The sequence below is a fragment of the Leptosomus discolor genome, chromosome 6 (genome assembly GCF_034619465.1).
Source record: "Leptosomus discolor isolate bLepDis1 chromosome 6, bLepDis1.hap2, whole genome shotgun sequence".
In the NCBI taxonomy this organism is placed as follows: Eukaryota; Metazoa; Chordata; class Aves; order Leptosomiformes; family Leptosomidae; genus Leptosomus; species Leptosomus discolor.
The window spans coordinates 28970086-28987539 of record NC_141396.1 but is presented as its reverse complement, the minus strand read 5'-3'; the positions used below and the strand labels follow the sequence as shown (position 1 = coordinate 28987539).

Sequence of the window (17454 nt, the reverse complement as noted above, 5' to 3'; positions counted from 1 at the left end):
GCACGATCCTTCCCAAAGAAAGGGTGTAGCCATTCTGCCTTGACCGCAGTTTGCTCAGGATCAGCAAAACAATAGCTGGCTGTTCACACATGCACAAGCTGCTTTAGGAGACAGTCATTTGTAGTGAAAAATTATGGCCCTTTTCCTGTCAGGAAACCACTTGGGGTTTTTCTTGTAAATCATCTTATTTACTCAGAAGTGAATAATCTGATAATAATAAGCAGTCAGAATCTGAGTTAATGAGCAGCACATGCAGCCTTCAGAGCATGAAGGCTCATGACAGTAAGGATATTGCAGACCCAAGGGGTTCATACACTCAACTCTTTGAACTATGTACGTTCAACAATCCACTTGCTACTCACAATCATAGCTTTATTTAAATAATTGAAAAATCACAGCTACAGTCAGGCTGCTGCAGTATCTATTATGGAGTAAAAAACATGTAAGACACTTTTTCAGAGGCTTTGCTAAGTCAGCTTTCTGTTGTGGAGGTGGCACTACACAGTCCCTGAGAAGTGGCCCTCTTATCTGTACACAGTACTGCATCTAGCACTTGTCTGATGACAAGGAAAGATGTGAAGGTCAAAGTGTAGCCTGGGTTAAAAACCCATTGGTGGGGACAATGAAGTCTGCAATTGTCTTGGAATGGATATATCCAAAGGGGTGTACATTTGCACCCACTGAAACCGAAGTTCAGACTTCAAGTATGTCCCTCTAGACCTCTAAGTCAGCTAATCAGCAATAGATTTTTTTTTTTAAACACAAAGCACAGAAAATATGAACTAGGGTATTATTACATAAAATAACTGTTAAGAATAATTTTTCACAACAGCTATTTTTATAGAATTAAAAACCATTTTCTGAACCTTTGTTTGGGGAAAAAAACCCAATTGTTTTCCACTGTACAAGGCATAATCAGTAGCGCTTTTCCCTCCAAACTTGACATGTGACTTCCACCTCTCTATCTTTGACACTAGTATTTCATTGATCTTGCCAAAACCAAGTTCCTTTTTAAGTTTCTTTCCAAGAAATCTGCTTATCCTGCTTTCTACTAACTCTTAAAATTAATATTTTAATCTTAATTAATCCTGGTTGTGGTGTCATTACTACCACTTTTGGAAACGGTGCTCTCCATTGACTGAAAATTGAACAACATCACAGTTTGGCTTGTCAGCAAGCTAAGTGGTTCAGTACATGCACAAGTATTGGTAAATACATAGTAAATGGTGGCAGTCTTATAAGGCATAACTAGTATTTAAGGTTAGGATAGGATGGATTAGGCTTTTCAAATAAGATCATAAATGTTTCAGAAAATAACTTTGAAGTAAACAGTTGCCAGCCTTGGGGAATCCTGTCTGCAAATCAGAGGATACTGTGCTGCCCTCCCATTCAGATTTAGGAAATAAATCAGGTGCTCAAATGCTGAACTAATCTGCTTTTCAGGCCAAGACTGCTAGTTCCAGACCTGACTGCTCTCCATGGGGTTGCTGGAGGAAGCAGCTTCAGGCAGGGTGAGAAGTACTTGCTTTGAGGTTTTAGGTCCTCATCTAGTACCACAAGTAGCTAGAGTGTCTGAACAGGGCTAGCATCTATAGCTGTGGAGTAATACATTATGTCCTTTACCCTTTTCTCTGGGAGTCCACAGGGGAAAATGCCCAAACACAGGGTGGTGGGGGGAACATTTCTTCTCTGGCACATAGTCATTAGACTGACACTGAAGGTGACTTTTTCACACACCTGCAATTAGCTCTAATTTTGAGATAACTTTTAACTCCCTGGAGATAAGCAGGATAAAATAAAAACCTTACCATGGCTTGAAATGTTTAGGGGGTGTGGGGGTGGGGTTGTCCAACTTCTTTTTATCAGGCTGACATTAATCATTGTAAACTTCCTAAACTTTATTGAAATACGATGAATGGAAAACTACTGCATGAGGTGATGCCTATGTTCCTGTTTTCTCCTGCTCATGGCAGGGTTAGTTTCACAACAGGAGTCATGCAAGGCTGAAGACTGTGGGCAGGTGAACTGATGGGTGCAGGCAGATACTGGTGAGCTATAAAACGTTTGTGAATATGAATAGCATTTGAAAGTGAAACAGTGCCTACGGACTCCTGAATCCTCATTTCCCTTCTACATACATGCTTCAATGGGTTACCATACCAACACAACAGTCTACCTAGATCTTACATGATATAGGATTCAGTAACTTACATTTTGGCTATATTTGTCCAGAAGTAGAGCATTAGTTAAGAGCTTGTAGATCTTATTTGCTGAAAAGATGCATTGGATAAACTGAGGACTCTTCTCACAAAAGTTTTCTCTTTGCATATGTTGGGATAACTTTACAGTTCTCAGAACAGGGAAACATGGTCCTATTTAGTATGCATTATTGTGATGAAGGATTTGAATATTGCTGGAGTGAATAATTAAGTAACCTGTGGAAGTAGACCACCTACAGGCACCAGATTGTTCAAGCAGAAAGATGTCTTAGTTTGACATTAGCCCTGTTGCATTTATCATTCTAAGCAAATACCCGTAAGATAAATTGCTTAGTTTGCAGTGAATAACAGCAAGAATGATTCACAGGCCATGACATCAAACAGAGGATGGAATGGAGGCCAGGAAGATCCATGCCTTGTCACAGCAAGTGATAAGAACATATACTCAAAATATTTGAGTAATTGAATTTAAGCCAGTGCAGGAATGTTGTGCGTGGCCGGTTGCTGCTCTGGAATTACAGCGATGTGCACAGCTACAAGGCTCCAAGCAGCCCTTTTGCTGGCTCCTGCATTCACACCAGCTGTGAGCTTGCCTTCCCTCCACAGTTACCTTCATACTTTGACTGTTCTGTCTCCCCATTGAACAGAGGGTGAGAGGAGCTGGCCTGGCTCTAGAGCTCATAGTTTCCTTACTCAGCTCTCCATGACCAAGCTGGAACTAATAAAGTGCATGTGAGTGTGAATGATAGCCAGGCATTTGGCTTTATGTATATGGAGACATGCCCAGATGCCCAACCAGTCTTTGTACCATGTCATGGAGCTTATACAGAGCCTTTATCACCTAAGCTATGTTGAGGTCAGCTGCCCTAGAGAAAGGAAAAAAAAATCATAGACATCTCTGGATGTGCCTGTTACATACTGCACAATGGCAAATCTAACCTCAGGAACACTCAACTTCAGCAGGTGACTCAACTCCGGTAACAAAGTTGTCCAGAAAGTTTTTGACTTAGTACTTCAGCTTGAGCTGAAGGGTGCAGGCTCTGAGCAGCTTCTGCACGGAATGCAGAGTATAGTCTGCTTCAGAAAGGTAGGCATCCACCAAGCTTAGCCCCATGGGAATCCCAATGAGAGATTGCCAAGCAGCTCTGTGGCACCCAGAAATTAGCTGTATCTGAATCTCTCTACTATCTAGCTCAAAAGAACTGGCCTTGTCATGGATCTATTGATCTCCCTAAATGCCATAGGTACTATAACTTCTGTTGGCTCCTGTGTGTTTTCTTCCACACACATCCCACGTGGCATGAGACCTTGGGCTTCTTGTGCTGCTACCACTTTGAGTCTGGAAAGGGATTAAGAGTTGCTGGAGGTGCCACAGCAGGTACATGAAGGTTAAAGACCTGCTGCCTCTAAAGTTTTCCCATGGGAAATGTGCGCCGGGTGAGCAGCGCTGCGCATTTCTTCTTTCAGGGGATTTTTCATGGGTGAAGATGGCCAAAGAGATACAGGCTGATCAACAACAGTGGTATCATGAGCATCTGTACAGGTAGGTTTGGTGAGGGGAAACTTACAGAAAAGCATCAAAATACACACAACTTAGAGGCTTGTAGGTAAATGGGTGCTGGAAGATCTTGTGACTGCAAGAAATGTGCCCAAGAAATCTACTGTTTGCTCTTGTAATAAGCCAGCACGCTAACAGAGCAGTAGGAACCCATAGGCAGTTGTATCAAGAAACTCAGAGGGCAATGAGTAACATCAACAGAACAGACAAACTGGATGCTGCTTTTGTTATAAGTAATTTCCTCTTTATGGCTGGCATTTGTCTGAAAGATAAATCAGGCTGTGAAAGTGATTTTTATTTTTCATGCTGCATTGAGTTCACTAGCTACAAATGAAGAGACAAGGGATAGGCAAGCATATTCCAGGGAGCCTGCCAGAGAGCAGCAGGGGGAAACACTAAAAGTGACAGACAATAAGGCAATTCTGGCTACAACTTCTGTTCTTCCAAGTGCCATCAGTGTACATCTCCACACATTCCTTTTCCCCTTTGACAGAAGGTTCATTTAAATGCCAGTTAGTATAGCTCAGCTGTGTACCATCCAGGAACTGGACTATGCCTGGAATTAGAGATTCCTTTATCCCTAGGTAGGTGTAGGTATCAAAACTTTTCACAAAGTACAGAATGGCATCATGTTCACCTGGGTTCCTTGGAGTGGCAACAGACCCTCCAGCCTCTTTGCATTTTTTCAGTGTAGTATGGAAAGCAGCTTTTTTCCTATTGTTAGCAAATATTTTTCCTCCAGATGGTGTTATAATCTTTTTCAAGTGGAGGAGGACTGCAACGTGAGGTGAAAGCTATTAATCTTTTATGCATTGTTTTGTGGTCACTTTGCCAATTATAATTCCTGCTATTTTCCTCCATAATTTTAGATTAAACCCAGGAAAAGGTAAAGGAGAGGAAATCAAAGATAAAAAAAGAAAAGAAAGACAAACACCAAAAGCCAGAAGAAATCTGAAAAGAGGAGGGGAAAAAGGAAGGCAAGCATAAATATACAGACAATGAAATAGGAGAAGCACAAAAGAGATTGGAGGAGGGAAGGAAATTAGGAATTCTACATTTGGAAAAAGTATATTATTATTTTCTTTGAGACTCTGTAGAAGCTCTTAGAAATGGCTTGCAGTATACAACAGTATTTGAGTGAGTAGGATCTTAGATGTGATCTGGTTGTGATTGTTTTGCTATGTTTTCAGTGTGCAGTTTATTTGTCTGTTAGGAGCGTGAGGTGCCCGTGGAGCACTTCTGCATACGCAGGGATTCTAATCTGATAAATTGACGTGCTTGCATGTGTACTTCAGAGCTGTTACCTAGGTGTCTCCCACTAGCCATGAAAAACTAATTCCCCCTCCCCCCATTTGAGATAGCACTCTCCTATCTACCAGTGAACAAAATATAAATGGAATGCAACAAAACTGTAGAAAATCTTGCCTTTTTCCTAAGTAGCCATTTAGTTGCTAATCTTGTTTATGCCCACTATCCAGGTACAGCAGAAAGTAAAGGCAGATAAATTACCTCCTTCAAGTCTGGAAATCTGATGTTCCAATTGATGGATAACATCTTCCATTTCATTATCAACCAGCTGTAGAAAACCTATGAACAAAACCAGCTATTATGCACTTTGCATTACAGATTGAATCTTGGCTTTCAAGACACAGCAGAGGTAACTATGTGAAATTAATACAAACTTTTAAGATGTTTGACCTGTTTTAGTGTACTGCTGTGTTTTAAAGAGGGGATCTTTTCACATGTTGATCTTTGTAAGCATAGGGAATACGTTCCTGGAAACTACCTGCAGAGCAGTAATGGAAAACCTGAATTAGTAAACAGAGTTAGTCTTTATAAGTGATTGAGCCAGTCCGGGCAAAACACTGCCACTTGTTGACAGAATCTTCAGGCCGTTCAAGCACTTGCAGCTCCACCCTAACACCTAGTAACAAGTTTCTTGTGCCCTGTGTTATGGAAAATGATATCCTTTTCTCTGTGAACTGAACCATTGTGTCATTAAGTAGGAGAGATTTAAACATCTTAGTTCATACAAGGAATGAATAAAGATGTTTATTTTCTTCCAAGGAGAAGCCACATCAGATTATACAAGATAGCACTGAGTTTACAAAGCATAAAAATAGAACACAACAGTAAATCTAGATAGAAATGCAGATAGTAACTGTGTGTACCTGGTGTAAATCCTTCATCTAGCCACTCTTCAGGCAAGTGCACAAAACCAGGTGATGGAGGAATTCTTGCAGGTTTACCTTGAGCACAGCATGGGAGCAGGAAAAGGCTACTCCTAAGAGTTTGTGGAATAACTGTGGAAACAGCATTATTTAAAGCCAAATGTAAACCAGACTGTTTTACTCTCCAGTGCAGATTCCAGTATTAAAAAAAAAGCAATGTTTCAGAATTTTACTGTCTGGGTTAGAAGTTTTCTGTACCTTAAGCTTTGCCCTCAGTGCCATGAATGTCATTACGTATGCAAAGTTAAGTTGTTTCAAATAATTAAAATATTTTTCACAAGACTCAGTCTGTTAGTCTACAAGAGTCTACAGACCAAAAAACCAAAACATCCCCTTCAAAGTTTTTTCATACAGCAGATACTATTATATGCCATTTTTCTCATGCAAAAAGCTATAGTTTCAGTCTTAACTTTACAGAGGAGCAATAGACACGTGTCTGCTGTAGTAAGAGAAAGCCAGGTTAAGATAACCTGGGACATGCTGTCTTTATCAATTGGTTTAAATGTAAACAATTGTTAATGCTTATCCTTCCATTATGGCATCCATCATTTAGAGCATCTTCATCTCATGTGATACCCTCTGTAAAAGAAGGTGAATGTTTTAATAAAACTGAGACAGGAAAAAAAAAATCTAAAATGGAAAGGTTTGTAACAGTTTAACAAGATTAATTATTCACGTGGAAACCTATTTAAAGATGTTCAACTTGCCTAGCACCTCCAATGCGAAATAAGAAAGACTCATTAAATGGTCTCAATTATAGGGCATGTAACTTGAGATTCGTCTTGTTACCTACAGGAAATACAAAGAGCATGCAATATGATACAAATTTGTTTATGGATAGAAATTTAATGAATTTTAACTTGAATGATAGAGGGGAGGTTTTCTTCAAGAAGCAAACACACTTAAAATATGAGGAAAATATTTGAGGGTATTTTCTTCATTTGTAGAAACACTTTCACACATTTAAAAAAAAAAACTCAGCAAAACAACCCTGGAGCAGAACAAAGCAATTTCTCAATCCGTCTGAAATAGCAATTGTTGCCACAGAACATCTGTGTAAATGTTAAATTGTAAATGTCACTGAGGAGAAGCCAAAACAAGTTCACCTGAAATACAATATGCACCAGGAACACCATCATTTTCATTACAGACTGAGGACTTATCAGCACTAATTACTGAAATCCTGTAGTTAGAGTCCCATAATTGTAGCAGCAAAGCCAAAAGACAATGGTACATCTGCAGCATATGTAGAGGTAACCAGCCCCAGAAGTATAAATTTAAATAACTTATAGAATACTGTAGAGGAGGTTTATATATCAGAAGTAATAAGTTTTATCCAATGGAACAATGACCTTTAAGTGAAGGAAAAAGCTGCTCTGAACCAGTCCTGTAAGCACAGAGGCCTCAAGATGCAGAGCATTGCTGAAATGGAAAGGCATTGCCATGTATTTTTGAGTTATTCTCAGATGACAGTTGTTTCTATCTAATGGGGACTTATAGGAAAGGAGTTTGAGGCTGTGCTCCAGTTCAAACAAGTAAGATGCAGTCACACCATCCTTGTTGTGACAGGCTAGCATCCTGATGTTGCAGCAAGGCTAACAGCTGAGTCAGGAATAGGTGCTTTAAGACTTAGATAGGGAATGTGAGTAATATCTGTATTAGTCTAAGATGGTACTGGATACAAGCAAGCCTAGATCATGTCCACAGGAACTTGGCACCTCTACCCTATGCTTTCATACTTAGGTTAACAACTGATGTAGAGTCCTTTGTCATTGGTGGTGTGCCTGCAGAAGCCCGATTAATTCCTGCAGCATTGTTTATTGAGTGCCCTGGAAAATGCAACAGTCCTGTGAAGCAGTACCCAACTGTAGGTACCTTGACAGAAGAGGGCCATTTTAAAATTGCACAAGTAATCTTTGTTTAAAGTTTCTTGTAAATTTCAAGTTTCTTAGCTTTTGAGTGTTTGACTTAATGCTTTTAACATTCTTGTGGCTGAGGTTTTCTAATTGTTTTGTGGCAAAAAACCCAACCAAACCAAAACAGAGAACATGAGACAAGCCATTACCTGTGGTCCAGATGAGCCCTAGAAAAGGTCACTGGCAGAATCTGGGTCTTTGCATCTGTGGTAAGAACAACTTTAGCACTTCAGCTGCATCTGAAAGAAACTGCAGGTTAGTCAATTGTGAGAAGAGAATGAGGCTTGGCCTTCATTAGTTTCACATGCTGACTGGTGGCCTGGGAAACCTGGAGGGAGACAAAAGTTTTTCTTGTGTGATAGACTCCTGAGGAAAAACTGATTTAGACTTGATAAATTCTGAACTTTTCTTCTCTTGATTTTCAGCAGCATACTGACAAGATGGAGGAAACTAAACCAGATATTTAAAAATACTTATATTTCTACTATGCTTATTTATGATTGCCTAATAGAATATTCTATATAACTATCATAACTTTATTTTCTGATCTTGCTTTGAGCTGTGAAGCTCAAAGCACAGAAGCTCATCAGGATTCAAGGATATAGATCTGATAAAGAACAAACAATTTCTGAGTATCGAGGCAACTTTTCTTCTGTTTCCACATCTGTCATTAAGAGGTTTTATAATTTCAGTGCTAGTGAAGCAAATGAAGGATGTTCTGAGAGTAGCGGTGTTGCACAATGTAGGTAGGTAAATGCAAAACATGCTAAGGACAAAAGCTGGTCAACACTGGCTTCTCAGCTGCTTTGAGAAATATAGACACTAGAATTGAATTTCAGTTTATGAAAGTGGGTGTGTGTTCCTCCCATGAGCCTGTTTGTTAGTCTTTTCTTTGTATACTTAATCTCCTGAAAGTTTTTTTTCCCCTTTATAGTGCTAGTCACACCACAGATAACATTGAAAAATCTTTTTGTATTCTCTCAGTTTGTATTTAAAGGGCCTCAACCCCATATATATTTCCTGTTTACATTGATTTTGTGCTGTTCCGCTGCTGTTGCTTCCATCCTACCTTGCTACCACCTTGTCCTGTGCTTTCTGCATTTCCTTTTCTCTTCCAAATAATTATCTGGCTGACCCCAGTAGCTCCCTTATGCCTGGGAATATCAGGAAGAGCACAGAGCATGTGGGATGTAGTGTCTCCCCTTCTCAGACAAGGGCTGATGCTATTCTTGCTGAGCTTTAAAAACAGGAAGCAAAGAATTCAGCAAGATATGGACACCTGGGATGGCAAACTTCAACATGGCTTTTCTAAATTATGAGCAGCATTTTAGAGCAGAAAATCTTCGGTTTACCTGCAGACAGTGTGGTCAGTGCTTGTAAATACTACTGTCATCTTGCTCCACTGACAAATTATGTGTGAAGGATCCAAGTGAAGGGTCACTAGATGTCTCCGATATGTCACTTGGTACAGCTCAGCTGAAAAACACAGAAAGAAACAGAGTTCATGTTCATAATGAATAGAAAGGAAGACAATATCTCATCTCTTCAATAGCTGTTAATAGCAAAAAAGCACGTTTATGAACCAGATGAAAATATTATTCCATATATTCTGCAGTTGTCCTCCATTATATGCAGAAGAAGGTTAAATTGTTCACTACAGTCTTTACTACCATAATTACCATTGCTGCAGTCTCCTTGAGGGTTGAGGTACCCTTGCTGTACAGTTCCTTTCGGCTTCTGAGCCACAAGGGCACAGATGGGTGGAAGTTTCATTCAAGGTTTCATTGGCATCACACCTGGCTTATCACCCTTGAGCCAAATTCTGCCAAACCCTGGTTTCCTAACAGGGCCTTCAAATCAAATCCAAGCTCCCTTATCGTTTTTAGAGGTGCTACTCCAATTCTGAAAAATCCTGTATTGATTGTGCTTTAAACCCAGGTATGTTTGTATAACTGTAGGCTAATATGATTTTATAACAGTACATTTCAACTTCTGATAATGAAAATCACTTGCAATCTGACAGTTTGAGGTCCAGACAAACATGTCTGTATACCATTACACAATACTCGCAAGAACATAGATTTCCTCTGGTTCATAAGATTTGTAACAGGGCCATTAGTCTTTCTACCACTTCTTAGTGCGGTTTCAAAACTAGCTAACAAATTTCCCAGTGGCAAATATTTCTTCACCTATTTGCACTTATTGTTCTTCTAAAGAAAAGCTGCAAATAAACGTATGATTAATTTTTACTTTGTATTTGCAGCACTGCTATGATATTGCAGCAGTGAGTATTGGTATTTTTCCACCATGTATGTTATTTTCTCTGGAAAAGAGCAGAGGAATAACATAATTATTCTTTAAATTTGGCTTCAAAATTTTTTTAAAAATTAAATAAAGTAGGCGCTAGTTACAATTTATACAAGATAAGGAAGCCCTGACAGCCTGTGTCACATGCTACCAGTTGCTGAGTTCACAGAAGGTTGAATTTGAACACAATTTTCCCAAGAACCATGGGGCTTGGGTTCTTTGAATCAAATCTCTACAAAAATCAGCAAGTCACAGAAAAATACTTATTTGCTGTAATCGGAGCCACTTCTTTACATGTGGCAGGGAGAGGTTTTTGAGTGCTCAAAATTGCTAATAGTCTTTTTAAGCTAAAACATCTAATTAAATTATACCATTATAAAAGAGGGTATTACTGTAGACCAGAGAGAATTCTCTCTGAAATAAATATCCATCATTGTTATGGCCAGACAAAGCTCTCACTGTTAAATATACTGTAATAACAATTGTATTAAACTTCTTCTATGAGTTACTGTAATCCATTTGCTTCAAAAGGGACTGAAGTTTTGTGACCTTTTAACTTGTACTAAGATCTTAATTCTCAAAATCTGCTTTTAGAGTATTTGAGAAACGAATAAGTTATTTTTCTGAATTTAAAATCTTACTGTTAGATTGCTTTTCTGTAGCAAATTATTATAAATTATGGAAAAAAAGACTAACCTGGATTTTTCCTGGTCTGGTCATTATGCACTAGGGATTATTTTTGCTCGTTGCATTTTCAAGGAAAGATTTTATCAAAATTATTTATCATACAATAACAGAACAGAGAAACAATTTATTTTGTTTGTTCTTGTGCATGACCTCTCTGTCCATTTAAAAAAATTCCATTAATACATGAATGCAGAATTTGGCTTTCACAAAAAATAGACTGAAATGCTTAAGTGTTTTAAACAACATTTGAGGGTTTACATTCATATGGTTATACACACACAAAGCCATCTAAAGGAACAAAATAACTATTTCTGGATACTTTCCTTTGTGGAACTGCAAAGAATAATCAAGTAACATTTTACTGAGTGTGCATGTTCACCAGGATTTCTTAATTATCATAGGTGAAACCCATGAGAAACAAATGCATTCCAAGACTGTAGAATACTGTTTTTATTAGGGAATTTTATTTCTTCCACATATCTGGACTTGTTGACACTGGATTTTGACGAACTTCAGAGAAAAAAAAAAGGTTAGGAGATAAAAGTCCATGCAAAAGAATGTGGACACAGCTTTTTATAAAGAAGGCAGAAAATGGGCAGATGTCCCCTTGATATCTTCAATTTTATATATATGAAGCATAGTCAAGACTTTGGACACAGAACAAGAAGAGCTGCTTCAGGCTAGAGCATAGCAAGAGAAGAGCTGAGTATGATGTTATATAGAGATATTTTATGCAAATAACTAAGGAGTTTCATTCAATTACCTGAAATGTTACAGATCTCAGTGTGAACCACAGAGGGGAAACTGCTGCCTAGCAGTTTTTTGACTGAATCTGAGGAGGTTTTATTTTTAAGCAGAATTTGTGTGTTTGATTAGTTTTTTCCTAATAGTAATGGCTTCAGCAGAAGGAAATCGAACCTAGTGTAGATGATTTGCTTATTGATGTAATAAAAATTAGCTTTTGAATGAAAAGGTAATATTTTTTTCAACTGGATAAAAGCCACCCAAGTGTGTTGAAGTCTAAATCTGGTTAGACATAGGTGATATATTGTGTTAAGATTTTATACATTAATGGTTTTAACAAAAGATTTGTATAGTCATTTTGTAAATGCAAATGTAGTAGAAATAAATTGTTAATTAACTAAAGGAATAGGAATCTCCTGACTCAGTTGGAGATCTATGTAAATGAATATGTGAATTTGGTTCGGATAATAAAAGACCGTATTCGTAGAGTGGGTTTTTTTGGTCTCTTTATCAAACATGATGCCTTCTTATACTAGATAATCATCTTGCTCTAACAAAGAAGCTGTATGGTTGAAAGACTCAAGAATTGCTAACGAGGTTTACTCATTAAAATGCTATTAATTAAAACACAAGAGGTAGAGGTAGTTTTAAGTAAACCTTCAACTCTAACAGATTTAGCACAGCTGATCAGAGCTAAGCCTAGGAAAATCAAAAGGTATTAGTTCAGCCTTATCTTTCTCAGAGTAACCCTAGAGTCAGAATTTTTGTCATGGCATGATCTATTCCATTCCCATTTGAATTTTTTGGACAAAATGGTATCATGGTCATAGGTCTCAAAGGATGTTAATTTGTAAAGTAGGTTCATGCTTTGAAATATATCCAATGTAGTACTTTTCCCATTTCAAAGTCCCTGTCCACTCTCAGATCAGCTGGAGTGCTGCATGCAGTGTTGGACATGAATCTTCTGCTGCCAAAAGTATCCCCTTATCTCCTTTTTTTCCTACCTGACCTAAAGCTTGAAATGACCATGTGAATAGATCCCATCTCTTCCTCAACGCAGGCTAGGGACAAGGGACAGCACTGCCCAGAGTCATGTCCAGGATCCTATGGGCTCCCTGTACAGAGCCAAATGTGGGGGGGAGGAGGAGCTGGTGTGAAGTAAAAGTGTTTATGACTGTATTTAAACTCCAGTGCTTACTCTTTTATTTATTTATTTTTTTTCTCCCTCAGGTGGTGTGAAAATGATAATGAATGAGCCCAGGACTTCCTCACTGCAAGGTAAGTGTGTAAGAATTTGCTATTCATGGTACTTACTGAGCTCACACTGCTCACCAGCTATCCAAACTGAGCAGCGGTGAAAATATTTTGTGAAAAGATGCTTTGTGATCCTAACAGATTTGAGCCATGGTCTGACTGAGTGGTTGCTTGGCATGACATTAGCAGAGAAACAGCTTGTGCTTGAACTGATTGAACTTCCAATTTACCTCCTCCGAAACAGTATGTGGTTGTTCAGTGGTTTGGGAGAACACGGGTGGCCTTCTAACACTGCAATGGTCATAGCTTTATGATCAAATGTGATATTTTAGGAACAAAATGCGATCTTTAGTATTTTATATGTATATTTCTATGTCTACATGGATCTAATACAATGTTTATCTTGCTGGTTTATAGAGAATGACTTCTGAAACTAAGAAAATTAATTGTAACTGGTACTGTTTATAAAACAAAAGTTAAATATGGACACTGAATGAATCAGTCCATGCTTCAATATGACACAATATAAGCCCTAGAATTGAGAGATGTACAAAACCAAGATTGTAATTGTTCCACTGAAGTCAACCTCTGTGCACCTCTTTTAAGGCAGAGGCTATTAAATACTTGGAAATGCTGCTACTATGAAGTCACAGGCAATTTTAACATCAGACTTTTCCAATATCCTAAGTTAAATCTTGGCATTTTCCTCTAATCTTCACAAAGGCCCAGTGCACAGAGACAGTCTGCTATGAAAAATGAATTCTGAGCTATTCTCAACCCTCCAAAAAGACACAAGTATATCAGATTAGGCACATTTTATTTAAGTTAATCACATACCACATTTGGCATTTTCCTAAGGATAAAAAATACTGTAATTCCTAAAATCATTAATTTTAGATTTTCTGACATAGAATAATTGCAGAAATTTTATAAGATGAGACACAGGATATTTCATTGCCTTCATACTCTGAGGTGGCTGAAAGGCCATTCCTTGAAATTCGCAGATTGTGAGGCGGTACAATTCGCAGATTGTGAGGTTGCAATTTGTCATCGCAGCTCGCATCATTGTACATCTCTGCATCTTTTTCTGTCCCTTTGCCATTGGACTTATATTGGTGCCACATGGTATAATTCAGAGGCGTGCTATTTACACAGTTAAATTGACCTGAAGTCTCACCCTCTCTAATGCCCAAGTAAGCGTATTGGTTATACTGTTTCACAATACTCAAAATAGCTTTATTCTCCTCCTCATTCATGGGAGTTGCAAGAGTTTGTCCAGCCTCATTACAGGATTCTAGTGCAGATGCAAAATCAGCTTTCTTCCAATTGCTGGCAAGTATTTTCTCTCCTACTTCTCTTATTTCCCCATTCAAAGCAAGCACTAAAACATGAAAAGAAAAAAGCCTAGTTAGCTTTTTTAATTTCCTGTGGCATATTGATAAGAAATCAAGAGATGAAGAGAAAATTAAAAGTGGTGAGAGGAACAGAGGGCAAGAATGAGAGTAAAGGACGAAGAGGAATAAAGATCTTCAAAATTTTACCAATTCACTATTTTTTCACTAATATATCATTATGCTGCTTGTGACCATCTGTCACTGTCTTCTCCAAGACAAGGGTGCCCCCACTAACATTTGCTACATATACACTGTCAGCCCTATTATAATGTGTGGACTCTTTAAAGAGGATCAATTTTCTTCAAATTTTAGCAACTGAAACGGAGAAATGATAATTTTTGTGAATTTCTTCTCAGTAAAAACCATTTACCACCTTTAACAATCTGGTTGCTGATAGATAAAAATACTAGCAACATGGTACAAGGCTGGGGAGTTCTCATGAGTCCATGTGGAAAGTGAAACACCAGTTGGAATATTTCTTTTTTTAATAAAACAAATTGGAATAAATGCGCATTAGTGTTCTTGAGAGAAAACCGCTTCTCCAGGGAAAATGAGTTCTCATCCTGCTTTGGATGAGAAAATGGACTTTTAGGAAGTAGTACCATTTTCAGGTGTAGTACCATTTTCAGGTGTGATTTCTTTCCTGCAAGTCATGATTCTATAAGTAATTTTGCCTATTGCACTTAAAACTAATAGTGAGCTGAAAAAGTAAAAATGCAAAAAATTACCACTGTCAAGTCTGGAAAGTCGGTGTTTCAAATTTACTAAATCCTTGTGGAGTCCAGTGTCCAGAGAACGAGGTAGACCCACACAGATAAAAATAAAAGTTATACAATCAAGTAAAACGAGGCTGTGCTGATAGGAACAATTCCTCATATAAAATTAATAATTTTCCAAAACTAACTAGAATGTTTTTTTAACATCATCTGGCATAAAATAAATTTTTTCCTAGTATTTTTTCACACTCTTAACCTATATTAAAGAAAACAAACAAAAACCCTCAACCCTCTGAAATGCTAATAATTCCCCTCTGCACGGAAGAAAATGAATTTTTCTAGGTTGAAGCCTTATGTTTGTCATGTCTGTGAAAATGGCTTTGCTAAAGAGAATTTGTTTAATTCTAATAATTGTTAGTGAACAGGCACAAGGGAGATTTTAGGGAACAGTTCCTAACACACCATATTATTTTCTTTTTAATCTGCTGGGTGAATGCTTTGTCTTTTACAATGGGAATCTTATTTTAATGGAACCCATAAACATTGGTATAGCAGGGTTTCTGCACAGATTGTGTGAAATAGTCTGTCCAGCACTGCTTGTTAAAGATGGGAACTCACTGTAAAGGTAGATACTTTTTTCATACAAATTTCCATTGGTAACAAATGTCCTACATGTAGAATAAAGTTACCAGTGTGCTCCCATGACTGTGTTCCCATTTTCACAACTAAAATAAATGACAATGTAGAATCACAAAATATTGCTGCATCTCCCTCCCTCTAAGTTGCAATATTGCAACTTTTACTGCACTTCCCAGTCAGTATAAAACAGGATAATCTGTTGTTTGTCAACCCAATAAATAGGGTCCATTTGACTGACAGAACATTACATGGACATCAACCTTTTTTCACACTGTGGTCCAATGTCCCCTTTTTCTTCTATCTCACCGCTAAGGAAGACTATTTCTTCCAGGAGTCCCCACTAGGCTTCCAGAGGGTTTGTGAAACCTGGAAAAGAGAATTATAATTTTCTTTCCAATTGATTCATATTCTGGGAACTTCAGGATGAAACAACTTGATCCCAAACTGAAATGTGTTACAGCTACAAATGATTTTGGTAGTGCTTTAGCCTTGGTAACAGACCTGCAGAAAACATTTGTACACAGAAAGAAAATTACACAGTGGAAAGTGTGTTTCTCACAAGACTACGTTTGCATGTACCATCTTTGAATACTAGAGGAACTTGCCAGAAGCCTTTTAATTGCACTTGTAAATACTGGAATAACCTTTTCTTCACACTTACAAAAAGCTCCTGCTGTGAAAGAAGCTATTCACTTTGGAAAGTCATCAGAAAAGCACTACAAAGATAGATAGATAGATATGTTTGAGTATTGATAACTTGTTCATTTGCCCTCTTCTCTCAGACGAGATAGGAGGCCTATCATTTAGAAAAAAAAAATTAAACTGACCATTTCCTCCATTCAGTTTTCCCTCCTGCTTAATGCAGCTGCTTCCTTGAGGGCACATGTCCTTCTGTTTTTATTCATGCAGCCTTCATGACAAGGATTTGTTGCAAAAAAAAGGAAGTTTATTTGTCTGGTAGATGTGACTGTCCTTTCAGACCATCTCCTCTGGGCAGTCTAGGGATACCAGGTAGCCCGGGAATTTCTGGATGTTTATGCAGCACATGGCAAGTCACTAGCAAAGCAGCTACTGCTGTGAGCGTGTAGGATTAGTAAGACAACATGATTGCTCAGGCCAGCTGTAAGAAAACCCACATATTTGTCAGGCAATGATTCTGTAAGAAATTGTAAGTATTGGCTTATATAACAGCAAACTTTTCTTGTTTGTCTCCCACCCCCCCATTTCATCCCTTGTTGAAATTTACTTTCTTCCCTTGTTTAAATAAAGTCTATAGTTCAGGTATAAGAGAATTTCCAGATTTATTTTGATACCATTTTATTGCTTGTACACAAAACTGTTTCTAGACTCACACAGATTTGTATGCTCATTACAGGATGACAGCTACATGTTTGGGAGTAGTGAAGACAAATCATCCTCATTGTTATCATTGATTAGCTGTTGGATTAATCCTTGAGAAATGATGGGCTCTCATGTAACTGATCACACTTAAGCCATTAGTTGTCTGTAAGGTCTATAATCACTCAATGAAATATAGATGCATATGCTACCAACCTGAAAGGCACAATCTGTTGCAGCGGTTGTGTGCTGCTTTGGAGCTAGTTAGCCTTTCTTTAAGCACAGTACTATTTAAGCATGTTTATTTGAAATAAACAGACTGATAGTGTTTTCCATATGGGCAAAATTCTATAGCTCAATTGACATTCCTATCTTGTTTTGAACAAAATTCTACAAGCTTGAAAATGTCAGAGTTAGTCTTGTAGAAAATGCACTTTTGCTGGTTGGCAAT

General features: G+C 38.0%; 2 protein-coding genes across 2 annotated transcripts; both read right to left on the bottom strand.

The window, feature by feature from the left end:
* Window positions 1-4172: 4172 nt before the first annotated feature.
* On the bottom strand, window positions 4173-9697 carry LOC104346528 (pulmonary surfactant-associated protein A). The gene is made up of 3 exons (XM_086467300.1): window positions 9604-9697; window positions 5287-5364; window positions 4173-4552 (listed from the first exon to the last, which is right to left on the bottom strand). The coding sequence occupies exons 1-3, from the start codon at window positions 9695-9697 to the stop codon at window positions 4173-4175; spliced, it is 552 nt and encodes a 183-aa protein (XP_086323426.1).
* A 697-nt stretch (window positions 9698-10394) lies between these two features.
* On the bottom strand, window positions 10395-16770 carry LOC104346527 (pulmonary surfactant-associated protein A-like). Its single transcript, XM_086467299.1, is given in 5 exon segments — window positions 10395-10463; window positions 13875-13955; window positions 13957-14297; window positions 15039-15118; window positions 16640-16770. Coding segments are annotated over 5 exon segments (702 nt in total).
* Window positions 16771-17454: the final 684 nt, after the last annotated feature.